The sequence below is a fragment of the Mesoplodon densirostris genome, chromosome 17 (genome assembly GCF_025265405.1).
Source record: "Mesoplodon densirostris isolate mMesDen1 chromosome 17, mMesDen1 primary haplotype, whole genome shotgun sequence".
Lineage (NCBI taxonomy): Eukaryota > Metazoa > Chordata > Mammalia > Artiodactyla > Ziphiidae > Mesoplodon > Mesoplodon densirostris.
In genome coordinates this window covers 20,568,807-20,588,118 of record NC_082677.1, presented here as the reverse complement: position 1 = coordinate 20,588,118, position 19,312 = coordinate 20,568,807, and the positions used below count along the sequence as shown (strand labels likewise).

At 38.1% G+C, this 19,312-nt stretch overlaps 1 protein-coding gene across 1 annotated transcript in view; it reads left to right on the top strand.

Moving 5' to 3' along the window:
• LRCH1 (leucine rich repeats and calponin homology domain containing 1) overlaps positions 1-19,312 on the top strand; it is a 192,034-nt gene that overhangs the window by 86,953 nt on the left and 85,769 nt on the right. Inside the window, exon 2 of the mRNA XM_060079853.1 lies at positions 5,774-5,918. Within this exon, the coding sequence (XP_059935836.1) occupies positions 5,774-5,918 (145 nt within the window). The remainder of the gene's footprint in view (positions 1-5,773; positions 5,919-19,312) is intronic.

The window sequence follows — 19,312 nt, the reverse complement described above, 5'->3', positions numbered from 1 at the left end:
CCTGTAGAAGAATATAGCTGAGATTCTTCTGGAGAGACCCCTGCCTACCTAGAAGAAAAGGGATATGGATTGTCCAGACAGGGCAAGCGGCCCCAGACCATCCTTCCACCCAAGGATTATCTCTGAACAGTGGACCCAGGAGGGACCAAGCAAGAGGGTGCAGATGGCCTGGCACAGAGTGTCCCTTCAGTACAAGGAAGACATTGGGTCCTGTATGCTTGTCTGTGGGTCAGGGGTTTAGATTTATATGTGAAGGACACATATTTCACCCAATTATTGGGACATCATGATAGGTGCTAATAGGCTAAACTTAAACTTCCACGATAACATGTTTATCCTTCAACTCAAAACATGTCTCATTTGGTCCTTTCGGAACTGGGCATGATTCGACCGCCAGTGATCAGGCCTTTTCTTCCGACCAGAAAGCAAGACGTTGCAAATGAGGTTGCCAGCTGTGCTGGTCCATTAGGCTTCTGCTGGCGGCTGTGGCGGCTGATAGCTCAGCATGTCGTGGGTGGAGTGGGAGGCCTCGTCCAGTCCCTCCTGAGGCACCACTTTCCTTTTTTATACAAAAACAACATCGTGCCTCTGAGGGTGCTGACTGCATACCAGATTCCACTGACTGTTTTTCTACCCTCCTCTGCTCATTTTTATTCCTTTGGCTACTTTATTTTAGGGCTTTGCAAAGTTTGTTTTGGCCGGGTCGAAACTTATTGTTTTATTTCTGGCTGTTCTGCTCTCATGTGAACGTTTCAATTAAGAAGCAGACACGAGGAGGACGTGGTTCTGGAGTTCCGGTTTGCTGCCCGGCTGTTTGCCCAGAGCTGCGGTGGACCCCGATCCCCGGGGCCAGGCTAGACCGCCGGGCAGGTTTCCAGCAAGGAAGGACGGAGTCCAGCTTGGGGGTAGGCAACCGGGCACCATGACACATGCTCTTCTTCCTGGAGAAAATATTAGGACCTGGTCAAAGATCATTTACTTTTAGTCCGGAGCTTTGGGATCATTTAATGCCTTCTGATCAGGCATCAGAAACAGATCTGTTATTATTATTATTTTTTAAATTAGAGATACGCACAAGAACAGCTGACCTTCCCTAATCACAGTCCTACAAGGTCGACCCAGCAGTGGTTCAGAACTACCTACTGGTTTAGTTCTTGCCTCTGCTACTTACTAGCTCTGTGACCTCAGGCAAGTTACCTAACCTCTCTGGGCCTTGGTGTCCACACATACCAGGGAGTTATAACAGCACCTGCCTCCCTAGGTTATGGTGAAGATTCAGTGAGGAAAAAACCAGATTTTCTCTGATCGTAGCCACCCGATGATATGAAAACTCTATTGCAGATCGGATTTTTGTCGCTCTAATTGTATCCAAAAAACAGTTGAGTTGGAATTTAGAGTAAGAATCTAATTGAGCAGTGGTTAACTCTGGATTGGCACAGGCTTTCTTTCCCAAGCCTGTTGTCTAAACCGGATCCTTCCTGGGCCTGATGGCCTGCTCCCAGGAGAGCGCCACCTATTGGTGGGTCTTGCTTTAGGTAGGAAGACGAGAGGGTGGATCACCGGTGTTTCCCCTGGGATAGTGGGGATCAACTGGATATACAGGGATGCCCAAGTCACACCCTAGTACTTCTGGCCATGGACCCCAGGCTTCAGGATTTTTAAAAGTGATTCCAGTATACCAACGAGATTGAGAAATAAATACTAGGCAAATACTTTATTTAGGGAAATAGCTCGTAAGTGGGTTCATTTATACCTCCATGTATTTATAACAAAATTAGAGAAATAAACAACAAAAATAAACACAAATTCCTCATTGCTATTTATCTCTAGTTTAAAAGCTTACTTATCTTTCTATCACTCAGGAAGTACTGGGCTTTTCACAGCTCCTGACCTGTTTGCCCAAGCTGGTTTGGGTTGTATTTCAAAATAAAGATACAAATTGCCTCCTTAACACTTGCCTGTTATCTTTGAGCTCTTATTCTTTCTGTCTTTGCTGAGTTGGAGAACCTTCATTGCTCCCATCTTGGTGTGTCTGTAGTCATGACTGGGACAGCCAGGCTCCTGTTTGAGCTCTCTCTGCCTCTGGCATGGATCTTCCCTTTCAAAATCCCAGTTAGGGACACTCACATCTGTGTGGGCACCATGAACTGACTGTCTGCTCACGTCTTTAATTACAACTAAGTCCTGGATCTCTTCCTCCTCCTCTGTGTGTGTGTGTGTGTGTGTGTACGTGTGTGTGTTTTAAAAGAGGGACCAGACCCCATTTTAGTTCTTTGCTTTCAGCTGTTAGGAAGAATTTTGAACAAACTGGTATGTCATTTGTTCCATTGTTTATAATCGGATTATCCACTCTGGATTATCAAAGTCAAAATGTCTTAATCTAGACTGACTTCCCCAGCCTTTCTGGGCATCTTTCCCACTGCGGGTTAGTGGATGCCCAAGGATCCAAGATGATTTCTGCGTGAGCCTAAGTAAATTATAGGAAAGCAAACCTGCTCGTTTTTTCGCACCCTCTTTTTCTCTTCCAATAAGAAAGTTAGTTGAGAATTAAATGATATTCAGACCCAAGCAGGAAAAGTAAGTCACGTATTTGAAAACTCATTCTAAACTCTTTAGTAAAACAGAGTGCTTATGTAAGATTAGGATAACTGGCAGTTGAAGCCAGAGTTTCTACTTAACCAAGTTTCCTATAGCCACTTCCAGAATTTAGCCCATCAGGTGACATATTGTTTTCATTACTTTCTCTTTTGAACTTAATGTTTATAACTTTCTTATCCTCTGAGTCTTTACACAAAACATGTTGACTCTGTTTTTATTGCATTTTGGGCAAATAAAAATGCAGTGAAGATTTAATCACCGTATCTTCGTAATAATCTAGCTGTGGGACACATCATGATCTTGCAGAGTGGTCTCACGTGGGGAACTCAGTCAGGCCTTGCAGTTAGACATACTTAGGTGTGAGGATGATTACTTATTTCTGTGGCTTTGGACAAGTCACATAAGCTTTCTGAGCCTAGTTTCCTCATCTTTAGGTTGGTGGTGACACTGCTCCTTGCGTTGGTTTAAATGAGGTACTAGATGCAAAGCTCCAGGCATAAAGCCTGGCTTGATGGAAGTGCTCAAGGGATGATAACATCTACCCATCTGGATTTTAGCTCTTTATTAGTACTTTTTTTTTAAAGCACAATTAGAACCTTTTACCTTATGGTTCAATTCAGGGTTTATGCCTTTCATCTTTCAAATGATAAACTTTTTTAAAGTAGCCCTCTGTGTTTCTCGTTTCTGCAGAAATCATGTACTTAGTAAATGTTGATGAAAATGTCAATAATCTGGGTAGCCATGCTAAACAAACAGGAAAGGAAAACTTTTGTTTCTTTCTGTTTTTCAGCTTTGTTTTAATTTAATCTAGGCAACTGTTTCTATTGATATACAGGCATTGAAAGAATCTAAGCTACATGTAGGTTTTGTAATTTCTTCCTTTTTAATTTAGAAACTGGTACACAAACCCAGGATAATAGGAGTGTGTTGCATATGTAAATTCTCAGTAACTCCGCGGACACGGAGGTCTGTTCATTTGGCTAGCATTGTAGGTTTGGGCGTGACAGGTGCCCACCATTAACACCTTATAACTTTATTTATAGTGGATAATATAATACTCTCAAAAAAAGAATTCCTGGAAAAATACAAAATAGCTCAATTAAAGGATTAGGGCGATACTGTTGGCCAGACCCTGGACAGCTGATAGTTTTGCATGTGATTTTCCTATTGAAATTCTCAGAGACCTTAAAAGAAGTTTACTGCGATGTGAATCGAAGAAGGGGAAGGGAAAACAAGGATGAAAGTGGAGAGATGATCATGTACTATTTCATATTTCACTCTTTTTATATGATGAATTGTTGAAATAATTTTTTTTTTTTTTTTTTGCGGTACGCAGGCCTCTCACTGTTGTGGCCTCTCCCGTTGTGGAGCACAGGCTCTGGACGCGCAGGCTCAGCGGTCATGGCTCACGGGCCCAGCCGCTCTGCGGCATGTGGGATCTTCCCGGACCAGGGCACGAACCCGTGTCCCCTGCATCGGCAGGCGGACTCTCAACCACTGCGCCACCAGGGAAGGCCCTGAAATAATTTTTTAAAATCCTTATATTCCTAGAATAAATCCCACTTAATCATAGTATGTTAATCTTTTTATGTAAGTGCTTACTTCTGTTTGCACATTTTTAATTTAGGATTCACATCAGTATTTGGAAAGGAGATTCATATGTAGTTTCCCTTTTGTGTACTTTCTTTGTTGGGTGATGGTATCAATATTATACCTTGCTGTTTAAATAAGAATTTGGAAACTTCCCTTCCCTTCATATGGTTTGAAATGGTTTAAATATTATCAGAATTATCCCTTAAAAGTTTCCTGGAATTCCCCCTCTGAAGCAATCTAGACCTGTTTTTGTTGAATTATGTGTTTATCTATTGGAAGGTCAGTCAGCGAGGTAGCTTTTTGACTTATATTTCATTATAATATTGACCTATTTAAGTCCCTCACCCACATAGTGTGATTCCTTAAGTGTATCTGAAATATTATTTACTGAACATCTTCAACTCATACTGATTAAGCCCCTGCTAAATAAGGGTGAGGTGCTCTGCTGTTGTTCAGTTACTGTTTTCAAGAGTTGGTGGCTCTTTTTTATATCCAGTGTTTCATGGCATTTCACAATCATGTTTACCATTCCCAGATTTGGATGTTAAGGATGATTCCATATTTTTATTGTTGAGATGGTGGTACTGTAAACTGTACTGTATGTTTACATTACTCTGTTGACCATTATTACTGTCTTTGGTACACTTGGCAAGGGAGCCAGTTTTACTGAAGGTCATGCGGCATAGTATCCATCCTTCATAGACAAACTGATTTATCTCTTTCTTGTACATTGTACATGCTCAGTAATTCTAGTGAATGAAATACTTTAGTATCTACTATGTGTTTGTTTGGGAAAGGTATAAAAGACATGTTCTGAGAGATAATATGTCATGAATGCAAAATTGAATTGAATAAATGAAATATTAAGGTAACTATGTATATTCAGATATATTAAAGAATTCAACTTTACATATTTGTCCAGGGGAAAAATAATTTTCAGATGGAGCGAAAAGTAAATGTTGATTCGGTTGCCCTTATACATGGCCTGAATTTACAAATTAACATAAAGAGCTAGGACTTCCCTGGTGGCGGAGTGGTTAAGAATCCGTCTGCCAATGCAGGGAACACGGGTTCAAGCCCTGGTCTGGGAAGATCCCACATGCCGCGGAGCAACTAAACCCGTGCACCACAACTACTGAGCCTGCTCTCTAGAGCCGGCGAGCCACAACTACTGAACCCACGTGCCACAACTACTGAAGCCCATGTGCCTAGAGCCCTGCTCTGCAACAAGAGAAGCCACCGCAATGAGAAGCCTGTGCATTGCAACGAGGAGTAGCCCCCGCTCGCCACAACTAGAGAAAACCCACGCGCAGCAACAAATAAATAAATTTATTAAAAAAAAAAGTAGAGTTAAAACTGTTTCAGCAGTATTTTTGCTTTTCTATATGAATTGGGCTATACAACGCTAGGAAACGGGAATCACAACGCCATAGTAACAGTGGTGCAAAAAATGATAGTGTTGATCTAAATGTAGATGATAATGTTTATTTTAAAATGTGTTAAGGAAAAAGTATTGATAGTTGATAAGATTGTATTGGATTATGTTGAGTTATTAACAAGATATTTTTTCCTTTTCTCATAGATTTATCTAAAAACAGACTGGTTGAAGTTCCAATGGAATTGTGCCATTTTGTATCACTGGAAATTCTTAATCTGTATCATAATTGTATCAGAGTCATTCCGGAGGCCATCACTAATCTGCAGATGCTGACTTACTTAAATTTAAGGTAGGTTGACTATAAAGGTTATAATCAAATTCGATGAAAAAAAATAACTGCATTTCCATCAGTTTTTTTTCTTTTTTTCTCTGATCTTTTCTGATCACCCTTTGAAGTAAATCACATGAAGATTATTGAAGAAATATCTTTTCTAATACATTTGTGGTGCCGTTAATTTCATTTTTGGCACTAGACTTCTCTGAATGTCAATAGGACAAGATGTTTTGGTTTCTTAAAATAATTTATACAGCATCATTTATATATTTTGACTGTTTGGTACTTGGAAACTTGTTGGTATATTTTCTTCGGGTATTGATGTAGATTTTGCAGGAGGAAGGATGAAGGAAGTGGAAAAGGTTTGGGGGTTGGGACACATTAGGGCCTTGCAGGTTTGGGGGATTATTGGTGCCATTAGATTTGCTACCCAGCTCCGACTGAGCCTGTTCACTTTAGGCCACCGGAGAAAGTTAAGGAGGAGCACTGAGCAACTCCAGCAAGATATAAAATTTGCTGTCTTTAGCCCATTAAATTAGGTCAGTGTTTGCTGAGGATGGGTCAGTGGTCTGTATTGACTCTGATTAAGCACAACACAGTGTAACCTATTAATGCACTAAGTAGCCCTGAAGTTGAAAAAAACTATTTTAAGGTCTAACTTTTAGACTTTGCTGCTGTGATGGTCAACTTCTCTGGCCAGATTTTGACTCCTTTGTTTCCTAAATTCTTGTCTCACATCTGGGATGTCAGGAGAGAAAGGGAGCTGTTTTATCAAATCTATCTCTACTATTAAAACAAAGTTGCAAAGTTCAAAGCCTTTGTGCAGCCTCCACTCTTGTCAGTTGCATTATCTTAATGTGCAAAGAGTAGCACCTAACTAGCAAGGCTTGTGCTGTGTAACAATATGCCAAACTTTAAACGGCAGGATTCCCAATAAACCAGGTATAGCATTAATTTATGATAGATAATAATGTTTATTTTTTTAGGGTTTTTGTTTTTTGTTTGTTTTGGTTGATCACTGAGAGTTAGGAGTCTTCTGCAGCTTTCTTTGCAGTCAAAAATGGGTTTCCATTGCATTTCACTAGGACTGCATATCTTTTCCCTTGGGAGTGAAAAGTAAATCTTGGTCATGTTTTTAAGTGGCTCTTACTTATTTTTGATAAATAAGATGTAGGTTACTATTAGGGTAATCTAGAGGCTCAACATCATATGTAACTTTCATTTATCCAGGTTTCTAGTTCATTTGAGTTTTCTTGTGTAAGAACCATTCATGCTGTTTCTTCTGCAACAGAATGTTGATTACCTTGTTGCCTGATGGAACCAGTAGAGTGGTGTCTACAGATATTGGCTCATTATCTCCCTAAAACATCTGCCTTCTAATCACAACCCATATAGGGGAAATAACCCAAGAGCTATGTAGTTGGTCTGTTTACTTCACTTACCGACTCCTGACACTTTCACCTCCAGCAGCCCTGCATACAGCAAGTAAATAGATTTAACTTTGCATTGTTGTTTTAAATATATATACACTGAGAAACTTTTGGATATATTTTGCTTTAAAAGCATTAATAAACTTTGTTTTGGTAGGGTGATTTTTATGTTGAGCCTAGTTGAGGGTAGAATAATGTTGCTGTCTTGGGATGGTAGAAAGACTATATTGGAATATGAATCTCAGGAGCCTTTAATTCAAGAACAGAGAGAATTTGTTGAAACTGACAATGGTTGAAGAGGAAGTGTATGGAGTATTGTAAACAAAGTTTTGTGATGAAGTTCTAAGTAAAGGAAAGGAATAAAGGGATCATTAAGCACTCAACTTTTTAAAGTTTGTTTTCTGCTTGTAGTGGTTTGCTTTCTCATTCTGTTTAATATCTCTTTATCTTTGGTCCTATTTATATAGCTCATTTTTATTTTGTTTTGGTTTTCTTTGCTCACATCTCCTACATTTTTTTTTTTTTTTTTTTTTTTGCGGTACGCGGGCCTCTCACTGTTGTGGCCTCTCCCGTTGCGGAGCACAGGCTCCAGAAGCGCAGGCTCAGTGGTCATGGTTCACGGGCCCAGCTGCTCCGCGGCATGGGGGACCTTCCCGGACCGGGGCACGAACCCATGTCCCTTGCATCGGCAGGCGGACTCTCAACCACTGCACCACCAGGGAAGCCCCGACATCTCCTACTTTAATATTACCATGTGTTAAGACATATTCTCTAGTGTTGAACTCTTTAAAGGAATTGATAACTAAATGGAAAAGATTAAGAAAAAGTATGTCTCTTATTTTTCAGAGATACTGTATCAGGGTATATGAAAAATGTATGTACGTCCTCTAATCTCTTTGAAAGCCAGGTACTATATATACGTATATAACTATTATTACTTTTTAAAATACATTCACTAGGTTTTAAAAAAAATATTTACTTGTTTATTTGGTTGCGCCAGGTCTTAGTTGCAGCTCACTGGTTCCTTAGTTGCAGCACATGGGCTCCTTAGTTGTGGCATGTGAACTCTTAGTTGCAGCATGCATGTGGGATCTAGTGTCCTGACCAGGGATCAAACCCAGGACCCCTGCATTGGGAGCGTGGAGTCCTATCCACTGTGCCACCAGTGAAAGTCCCTATACATATATAATTATTTTTGATGCCTTCTATCAAATTTACTTCATGAATGTAAATGTGTAATATAAAATAGTAACATAGGGCAATCTGTAAAATGACCAGGAGATGGTCATCTTGTTTATACAATTATAAGGCCTTTAATTCCTGTTTGATTATTGGGTTTAGTTGAAACATGTCCTCTAGGAATTGGACCCTTGGAATTGAGTTATTTCTCAGTTTGGGAATAATTTAAGGTGGAATGTTATATTTGCACAAAAGATTTATTTGTAGCTTGTGAAATGGTAGGTGACTTACCTGTTTATCTCCAAATGTATAATAATATTTAGAAAATACCAGTGCCATCTAATTAAATTGTAAGTCTTCTAAGATATGCTGAGTAATAACATCACATGATAGTCGTGTTGTCTATGTGAGTTTTTCCTGTCTTCAAACTCCCACCTCCACTCCCACACCCCACCTCCCCCCCAAGCTGGTAACCAGGAGGAATTTAGAATGTTGTGCTTGTGTGTGATCATGACAGACGTCCCCTTCATAACAACCAGGGTTGAGCACTGTGGCCTTTTCATGTCTTTTCTACCCCTCATGAAAACTAAGTCAACAAAATAAAAGGTATTTCTTCTTGGGTATGGTGAAGAGGCATGGTGGAATTCTGTTGGCTCTTGGCCTTTGGAGGAGAAACTGCCAATCCATTTAACTGCAAAAGAAACAAGGCACTCAGGATGCTGCAAAAGGACTGCTTTGTAGGAGAGCTGCTGAGTCCCCTTCAATCTAATTTTTTTTCTGTGATAGTTACAAATGAGATATAATGGCAGTGAGAAAAAACTCATTCTGTTTTTTAGTAGTCCATTTGATTGAGTGATTGATTATTTTTTAATTGAAGTATAGTTGATGTACAGTATTATATGTTACAGGTGTACGACATAGTGATTCACAATTTTTAAAGGCTGTGCTCCATTTATACTTATAAAATATTGGCTGTTTTCCCCGTGTTGTACAATATGTCCTCGTAGCTTATTTATTTTATACATAATAGTTTGTACCTCTTTATTTCCTACCTCTATATTGCCCCCCACTTCCCTCTTCCTACTGGTAACCTCTAGTTTGTTTTCTATATCTGTGAGTCTGTTTCTTTTTTATTATATTCACTGGTTTGTTTTATTTTTTAGATTCCACATATAAACAATATCATAACAGATTTTAAAAAGACATTTTCTAGACAGAAGCATTTAATCAAATCAAGCATTTAATCAAATTGTCACTAATTTAGATGTGTTGGGGAAGTCTGTATAAATTTCAGAAAATTAAAGAAATACTGTAAATTACTTTTGAGCACACAGTGTAGACTGGCTCAGGTATAGCATGGTGTGAAACGGTTTTAACAAATAGGCAAGTTCAGTAGGCTTTATCAATAAATACCCCGAACACTTTCTTTTCTGTAGTGCTTAGGATTTTTCCTCTTATTTCTATTAGCCAGAGAAAAAGAGTTGCTCGATAAAATAGTGCAGAGAAGCTGCTTTTCAAGTTCCACAGATTTCATGTTTCTATACTTAAAATTAAACATGATCTCACTGTGTTTTTAACATTTTTCTCTTTTTAAATAAATCACAGGTAGAAATTGCTGATTTTGTATGTTCCAAAATAAGAGAGATATCCTATGAAGTGACTTTGAATGCATGGGAACCAGTCAAAATTGATTACACCCTCCAGGATACATTGCATGTTCCAGCCAAGTAAACAGTCATAAATGTTTGATGGTGTTGGCGATAATGATGACAATGGAGGTGATGGTGGTGGTGATGGTGAGTCACTGCCTCACCAGCTCCTTGGCTGACGGGATCTCTCAGCAACATTATCTTTAAATGTCAGATGGCTGCTTGGTGCCGGCAACCCAGTTCCCATCTTAGACTAGACACGGGTTTATTTAGCACATGGAAAGAAAACCTTCACTGTGAAACACAGTGAAAAACACTGAAGTGTTTTCTAGTTTTTCCTCTCGTGAGAGAAATGTCCTGTTTGTGGAAAACATTAATTTACCACTGTTTATGTAGCCTGCGTCTGAGGAACTGGGCTTTTAATCTTTGCTTCTTGGTGTTCACAACAAAAGGTTATGTTGATTTAATGTATGTGCTACTGTGTCTCTTCCTGTTAGAAAGTGTCTTAATCCAAGAAATGTGGCCAAGAACAATAAAAGTGATTAAGCAAGACTTGTTCCTATATGGGAACAAACGCTTTGAACCTGGGTTACACAGGAAAGCCTCACAAAATGTAAAATCTGTTTTAAATTGTTGGAGGGATTGTTGTTGATGAGACTCATGAAGAAAATGTACCTTAGAAAAATAGAAGAATCCAGAGCAGAGAGGCTTTTGGCGGGTGTAATGGTGTTGTGAATGCAACTAAGAATAGGGAACTTAGCTTAAAAGTTTCATCTCAGAGAGGTTCTGGAATAGAAGCAGCCAGGAAATGCAAGTTCTTTACAGCATTTGACCGTAGTGCTTCCAGAACTCTCGGTGAGTGGTTTTACTTTCCTGGGGTGAAACGCACAGAGCCAGAAGCTGGTTTATTCATTAGAAGCCCCTTTCTCTCCCAGCCTCCTAGGAGTGGATGGTGAGGCCTTGTCTGTAGAGAAGGGGGCCGTCTCTTGAGCAAAATGTTATCACGCCATACAAGGAATCCTTTTTGGCTGCTTTTTCTGAAGCCTGGCATCCTTTTGGCTGCTAAACAAAGTGCAGAAAGAGCCAACTTCCTGATGGTTGTATAACCTGTATCCCCACATTCCTTTGGGGGTTCATTTGGAGAATTAATCTTTAAACCTCAGACTATAGCTCTGTATTTGCAGGGCTTGGGAGAAGCATCCTACATGCTAGGATTGCCTTAGAAAGCACAGATTTTATAATTTTTGTTCTGAACAAAAAATTAATTTTCATTGTTCCTAAGAATTTTGATTTTTATCCCTAGGAAATATACCTTCTCCTTGTGACTGACCTTTATGAAGAAAGTCTCAGTTGTAGGATAGTATTTTTTTCTTTCTAGAAACAGAGAAAATGAACGTTGTCTTCTTAAACTGGAAAAGGGGAGGAATTTTGCTCAGTTCAAACTTATATCCCTCTTTCTTTTGTGAAGATCTTATCTCATTCAAAGGGGAAGGGAGAATATTTTAGTGTATATATTTTGGAACTGGCTTCTGGTGACTAGGCTGTGCTTTGTGAATTGACAGTCAGCAGGAAGGCACCAAAACACAAGGAACCATGTTGGAATTTGGAAGTATCATCTTAAAATTTGAAGGTATTTTTCATAGAATGCTGGAGTTAGAAGTGGTCACCAGAGTCACCCATTGCAGGAGCAGCAACCTGTGGTTTAAGCCTTGCCTTTTCTAATGTGCTCACTGGGCATTTGTTTTTAAGGTGGAAGCTTGAGTAAACAGTCCCTAAAAATTTTAGTATACTTATAAATTACTGTGCCTGTAAAGTTATTGGCATTGGTAGTTGAAGGGCTTCATTAAATGCGAATGAGTTCGTAATAGGTATTTCTTATCAGATTCCATTCCTTTTAGTATAACCCATGCTTGGCAAGACTTCCAAAAGGGATTTTTCCATTCTACACATCACCTGATTCCAGACGTTGCTTTAGATCAGTGTTTGTATTGAAAAAAAGAACAGAGAGACACAAAAGGGGCATTATAGCTTTGATAGCCAGACTGCTGTCAGAATGTGCTGGTTTTGTTTTCAGTGCTGCTTCTGATCTTAATAAAGTTTTTAAGATCTTTGTGCTGCAGATTTGCTTTCTGAAAATAGGGTGAACGCTCACTCCTAATTCATTGTATAGATTTTTTGTTTATGGAAATTCTCAAAATTTTTTCTGCAAGCTCCAAATGAGCAAGCTGCAAATTACGTTTATTTTTCTCACTAGACAGACCAAAGTCCTTTGAAACATTGCCACTTCATCAATCATCAACTTATATTTACTCCAAGAGCATTACAGTTTACCAAGTCTTATAACAAGTGATGTAGATGAGAAGAGGGAAAGGAAGAAAAACAGAGCATAAACATGTGAAAGGAGGTGTGGAAGTTTGAAATAACTTTCACCATGGTCTTCATCACGATCATCATCATCATCACTTCTTAATAGCTAAGTAGGATTTCGTTGTTACACCATCATATTTGAGCCCTTCAACAGCCCTTTACTTTATTTATTTATTTATTTTTAAAATATTCATTTATTTTGTCTGTACCGAGCCTTAGTTGCGGCACGCGGGATCTTCACTGTGGCATGCGAGATCTTTAGTTGCGTCATGCAGAATGCATGTGGGATCTAGTTCCCTGACCATGGATTGAACCCTGGCTCCCTGCGTTGGGAACGTGGAGTCTTACCCACTGGACCACCAGTGAAGTCCCAACAGCCCTTTACTTTAGGTAGGAAATAGGAAAGTGATTTATCCCTAGGATACACTATTTCATAAATAAGAATAATGGGAATTAGTGGAACTTATTTCTATGACATTTATTATTTGTTCAGCACTTTCACCGTTCTCATCTTGCTTAACGCTGTGCTCTGATGCATTCCATGCTCCTTTGAATCGTTTCAGAATCATAAACATAGTTGTTACAGAATTTTCCAGGAGGCCAACCTAAATATTTAAATAAGGAAATTAAAAATATTCATACTACTATATTCATACTCAATTCCCTTTTTAAATTTCTAATACCTATACATTTGTGCCTTTGTTTTTTCCTTTATTCATTTTTTCAGACGTTTGTCTGTTTTTATTGTGTTTTTTTAAAAAAATGAGCTTTTAAGTTTAATGACTAACTGTTGATATTTTCCTTTTCATTAATTTCTGATATTATCTATCATATTTCCTTTGGTCTATTTTCTTATAGCTTTATTCTTTTTCTAATTTATGGAATTTCTAGTTATTTTTCTTTTCTCATAAGAGCATTTAAGGCCATGGATTTCCCTGTACTTAGTGCTTTAGCTGATGCCTAAAAGTTTTGATGTACGGTATTTTAAAAAATCACTCCTAAATCTTTTCTGATTTCCAGTATTTCATTTTTGACCCATGAATTTCCTATGGAATATATATACATTTCAAAATTTTTATTGGAGTACAGTTGCTTTACAATGTTGTGTTAGTTTCTACTGTACAGCAAAGTGAATCAGCTATACGAATACATATATCCCCTCTTTTTTGGATTTCCTTCCCATTTAGGTCACCACAGAGCACTGAGTAGAGTTCCCTGTGCTATACAGTAGGTTTTCATTAGTTATCTATTTTATACATAGTATCAATAGTGTAAATATGTCATTTCCAATCTCCCAGTTCATCCCACCCTACCCCTTTCCTCCTTGGTATCCATACGTTTGTTCTCTACGCCTGTGTCTCTATTTCTGTAAATAAGATCATCTGTACCAATTTTTTTCAGATTCCACATATATGCATTAATATATGATATTTGTTTTTCTCTTTCTGACTCACTTCACTCTGTATGACAGTCTCTAGTTCCATCCCTGTCTCTACAAATGAAAATGACCCAATTTCATTACTTTTTATGGCTGAGTAATATTCCTTTATATATATGTACCACATCTTCTTTATCCATTCCTCTGTTGATGGGCATTTAGATTTTTTCCATGTCCTGGCTGTTGTAAATAGTGCTGCAGTGAACATTGGGGTGCATGTGTCTTTTTGAATTATGGTTTTCTCTGGGTATATGCCCAGGAGTGGGATTGCTGGGTCACATGGTAGTTCTACTTTTAGTTTTTTAAGGAACCTCCATACTGTTCTCCATAGTGGCTGTATCAATTTACATTCCCACCAACAATGCAAGAGGGTTCCCTTTTCTCCACACCTTCTCCAGCATTTATTGTTTGTAGATTTTGTGATGATGGCTATTCTGACTGGTGTGAGGTGATATCTCATTGTAGTTTTGATTTGCCTTTTTCTAATAGTGATGTTGAGCATCTTTCATGTGTTTGTTGAGCATCTTTCATGTGTTTGTTGACCATCTGTATGTCTTCTTTGGACAAATGTCTGTTTAGGTCTTCCACCCATTTTTTGACTGGGTTGTTTGCTTTTTTGTTATTGAGTTGCATGAGCTGTTTGTATATTTTGGAGATAGAATATATTTTTATAGTTATGTTTTAAAATTGATTTTTAGTTTAATGGCATTGTGTTTGGAGAATATTTTGTTTGATATTGATTCTTTAGATTGGTTGATATTTGCTTTATAGTCTATGCATAATTAAATTTATAAATATTACACATGAGCTTGAAAATAATGTATGCTAAGTGTTGTGTACTGGGTTCTAGTAAATCCACTAAGTATAACTTACTGTTGCTTTTGCATCTCATTTATTTTAGGGTTTACTCTCCTTCCTTTATAATATGCATCCTTAAGTAGTTCATTCAGTGAGGGTTCGTAAATAGTCTTCTTTCTGAAGTGTCTTTCCTCATTCTTAGAAGATTAAATTATTTGTACAGAATTTTCATTTGTATTAGTATAAAGTTTTAAGTTGACAGTTTTTTTCTATTGTATATCAAAGACATTATGCCTTCTGGCCTCTGTTTTGCTATAGAAAAATCCTTGCTTGTCTACATATTTTAAGTTTGTAGAAAATCTTTTATATTTTTCCATTTGATTTCTTCCCATATCTTTGTCTTTGGTGTTTCTGTACTTTATGCTATGATATGTATATGCATATATTGTTTTGATTTACCTGACTATACACTTTATTTTGCATCCTGAGTCTGAAGATTCATGTCTTTCATCAATTCTAGAAAAATTTATTTTTTTAATATTGTGCCTTCCTCTATTTCTCTATCATTTCTGTCTTCTTTGTATACTCCCTATTTGTTATATGTTAGACCTCTCATTCCTTCACATTTTTTAGTCTCTTTATTCGTTCTTATTTCTTTATATTTGGGATATTTTTCAAGCATGAATATGTCTTTAACATATTGAGAGTGAAAGTACAGTAATACTTTGAAAGCAGGAAAAATTGTAGCACCATGGGATTCCTTAATGGAAAAGACTCTTAGTGACTGAGATGTGTAGCACAGGAGCTATACATTTTGACTCATTAGTGAAATCTTATGCACTCTCTTACTCTTATAGTAGTATACTTTGTTGGTTGTCTAAAAACAACTTAATCCTGAATTCCTTTGAGTTGTTTATTTTATTATAAAACTTGATAAGAACCAGTCTTGTTGCCTTCGATGTTAAATTGAAGTTTGTGAGAATTTGACTTCTTAACCTTCAATCCTTTGTTGAACTCTGCTTTTTCTATCTTGTCAGCATCCTCCATACCTTCTTCCCTGGAATTAGGGCTTTAAGGAAGTAGGATTTGACTGCAGTCTGGAGGTATAATGGCCAACCCAGGGCTTCCCTTTGTTCTCTTAGTGTTCTTTGTTGCTTGTTAGTAACAATTACAGTAACTGGACAAATAAAGTTTTTTATAGGAGTTGCTTTTGAGAAAAGAGATGCAATATTGGTTTTCTGAGTTTCCCAATCCAGATCTAAATGCATCACTTCATTTTCAAAAGTAATAAAACGTACACTGTGGTGGTTAGAAAATTGCAGAATATTATGTTAAAAATATTATCCTACTTCTGAAAAGAATGCTTGTGCTCTGAGAACTCAGGGAGGGAAAATCTTGATAAAATAATGTAGCCAGGAGTTTCAGCATGTGTAATAGTTCCAAACAACTTTTTTTTTTCATGGACGAGAAAGTCAAGAATAAATGCATTGTCTGTAGTGCTTTATCTAGAAAGAGTCAAGGGATTGGGTGCTTAGGGTACAAAAGGAGTGGTTGTGAGGTGAGCAGGTTATTCTGTAAGGCTTTTTTTCATCTCCTGTCATCTCTTGCAATACCTTTATACTCTCTGCACCAGATGGACTGTCAGAACAGATGGAATGAGATGATCTCTCTGAATAGTGAGATCCAAATAACTAGAAGATTTGGGTCATTTTGAGAGTTGGATCGTGTGGGAACTGTATTATCTATTAATCCCAGCTTATCTACCTTATCCTCATGAAATCAGGCAATGTGTTTCTGAAACTCCCATTTGGCAACTGGCAAACCATCACAGAAAGCGATGGGAAAATAATATGAGAAAATTGATCCATTCTACTGAATGATTAGTCCTTCTGTTCATGAATAGAGAGCAACAGAACTGGAGAAAACCTGCCTGCCAAATTCCCTAGGAGAAAAGAAGTTACATATTTCTAACCACACTGATGCCAGTAGATACAATAGGGTGTAAGTAGAACACCATTTCCTAAAAGTATAGTCTATGGAAAAGTATTATGTTGGATGTTAATAGGTATGCTTGCTTTAAAAAAAAAAGTCCACATATTGTTCTATCAGAGCTCTCCTCCCTTTTTTTGTGAGGTCTACCTATTAGCATCTCCTAGAGTGTGCTTTTCAGAACACCATTTTGTAAACACTGATTTAGAAGAATGTTTATCACCTAAAGATTTAGGAACTGACCTCATGTCTAAAAAAGGATGAGGTTAAAAAGTATGTGCCTTCGTGATGCCCTGTTCAGAGGCCAAGATATCTGTATGGACTGGATGTGTTGAAAGACACGATGAAATGAGAGTAGAAAAGAGAAAGGCCCAGGAAGTACTACAGCATAGAGTGTGTCCACACAGCTGCCATCCAGGCTGATTTAGCACCTTTTAAATATGTATAAATCTGAATTTTGTTTATTATTAATGATCAGTTAAAATATGCAATTAATTTTGAGAAAAAATAAGTACTGAAAAGTGCAAAGAATATATCAATCACTCACTTAGTACTCAAGTTTAAGGTTTTTTCTTCTCCCCAGCTCCTTAATAAGATTGAACTTTTTCTGGAGGGCGTGAGGGGATTTTTTCAGTTTCTGAGAGCTCTGTATTATATAATGAGGAAAAGAATGACCTTGACCAAAAGTCTAAAGCAGCTGGGTCTTTAAATTAAATTGTCTGCCCTGAAATTTCACTGTTGAAACACCAGAGTCGCTATGGCTAAAACTAATCACCTGTTAAAGGGTAATTCTTTTAAAAAAGGTAAAATCATGTCTCTCATACAAATATAAAATGTACATCTGTCGAAGATTATATTTAACCTATTAATTAATGAAGGAGCCAGTAGAATGTTATATCCTGTTTAAAGGAGAATTCAACACACACACACACATTAGTGGGCTTGCTGAAGTAAATTTACAAATAGTTGCAAAGCTGGTCAGTATCCAGAGGGCAGTAGTCAGTTATAATTCCTCTACTCTCATCATGATTCATCTGTATTTCTGTGGACAAAAATGATTTGCATTACAATCCATTTCTACAAACACAGAGTTGTACAGTAACTCAAGGACAATGAATAGCAGAGATAATCTGGAAGGGTGTGCTAGACAAGACCCCCAGTAATGGTTTTTGTCCATTTCAAAGTCACAGTTTTTCCTGATACACCAAATAATTTAATTTATATCACCACGTGCAAGAACTGTATAGCTCTGTGAACTATTTGAACAGGACTATAGGTAGAAGAAAAAAATAAAGAGGTGTTCAGTGGGGACTGTGAAACTCTTCCTTTCAGATCCTGTGTTCTAAAGACTGAAGGGCTGTTTGCATGTAGGTGGGCAGGGAGGTCTGAGGATATAGTGAGAGCGCTTTGAAGGCAGTGCATTGCTTTCCCTTTTCTTTGGCCATTTAAATGGATGATCTTCAGGGAATTTAAGTAAACTGATATTAGTGGTGGCCCCTCTGGTGCATTCGTCCCTGCAAGAGACCACTGTGACCTCAGTACCAGGAGAGGACACCTGGGGACTTGGGCAGAGGCAACCTTTGAGCATCGGACAGTGGTGTCCAAATCTGCAGACACTTGTTTAAAGAGTTGTTTAGGACGAGCCTGGAATCCTTCATTCCACCTTACAGGATAAGACCCGTAAAGGAAGTCTCATTTTCTTTATTCCTTGAGTCACTCATTTTTTATCTTAAACTTGAGAAACCCAGTAGGAAATATTTGCTGCTCCAGCACTTTTAAAATATAAGATCCACGTTCAAGTAGGAGGTAGGGGATACCAGCTCAGAGGGATGTTATCTATCTTGATAGGAGTTAAGCTTTAGGATTCATGTACATTTCACATTTTCTCGGCACTGAGAACAGGTTCTTGGGCAGGGTGGCACTCAGTAAGTGTAGGAAATAATTGGCTTCCTTGCAGCATTTGATACCGTAGCATCTTCCTCCCTTGATTTGGTCCCATGCTTTCCTGCTCACTTTTCTACTTCTTTCTGTCTCTTCTCTATTCCTGTGTCTGGACGTTCTTTCTCTTCCTGCACCTTAATGCTAGTATTCCCCAAAGCCCCATCTTTGGTCCTTAAACCTCTCTCAGACCTCATGCCTTATGTGTATGTATCCAATACATTCTCTGTCACTTTGACTCATTTTAACACTAGTCTTTATTTTCCCAATTGACTAAAATTCAATTCCTCTTAGATGGAACACCTCAAAGTTCAACATGGGCTAAACTAAGCCCATTTTTTCTTTCCCAAATTAGCATATTTGGAACCTTGTTCCTAGCCGTGCTCCTACTGCTTTTCTCCAGCACCCTATCCTCCAGCTTGGAATCTCAGAGATGATCTTCGACCCTTTCCTCCATCCCTTTTTATATAAATCAGTCATTGAATTGTCAGTCCAGTGTCTCAGTCGCCTCCGTTTGGAATTTGGAGCTCTCCTCCTACCGTTTTCCTGGTTTACCTGTACTTTTTATTCCAAAGTAAAGTGAGAAGAAGCTGTATTGTATTGAGGGAAGACCACAGACTT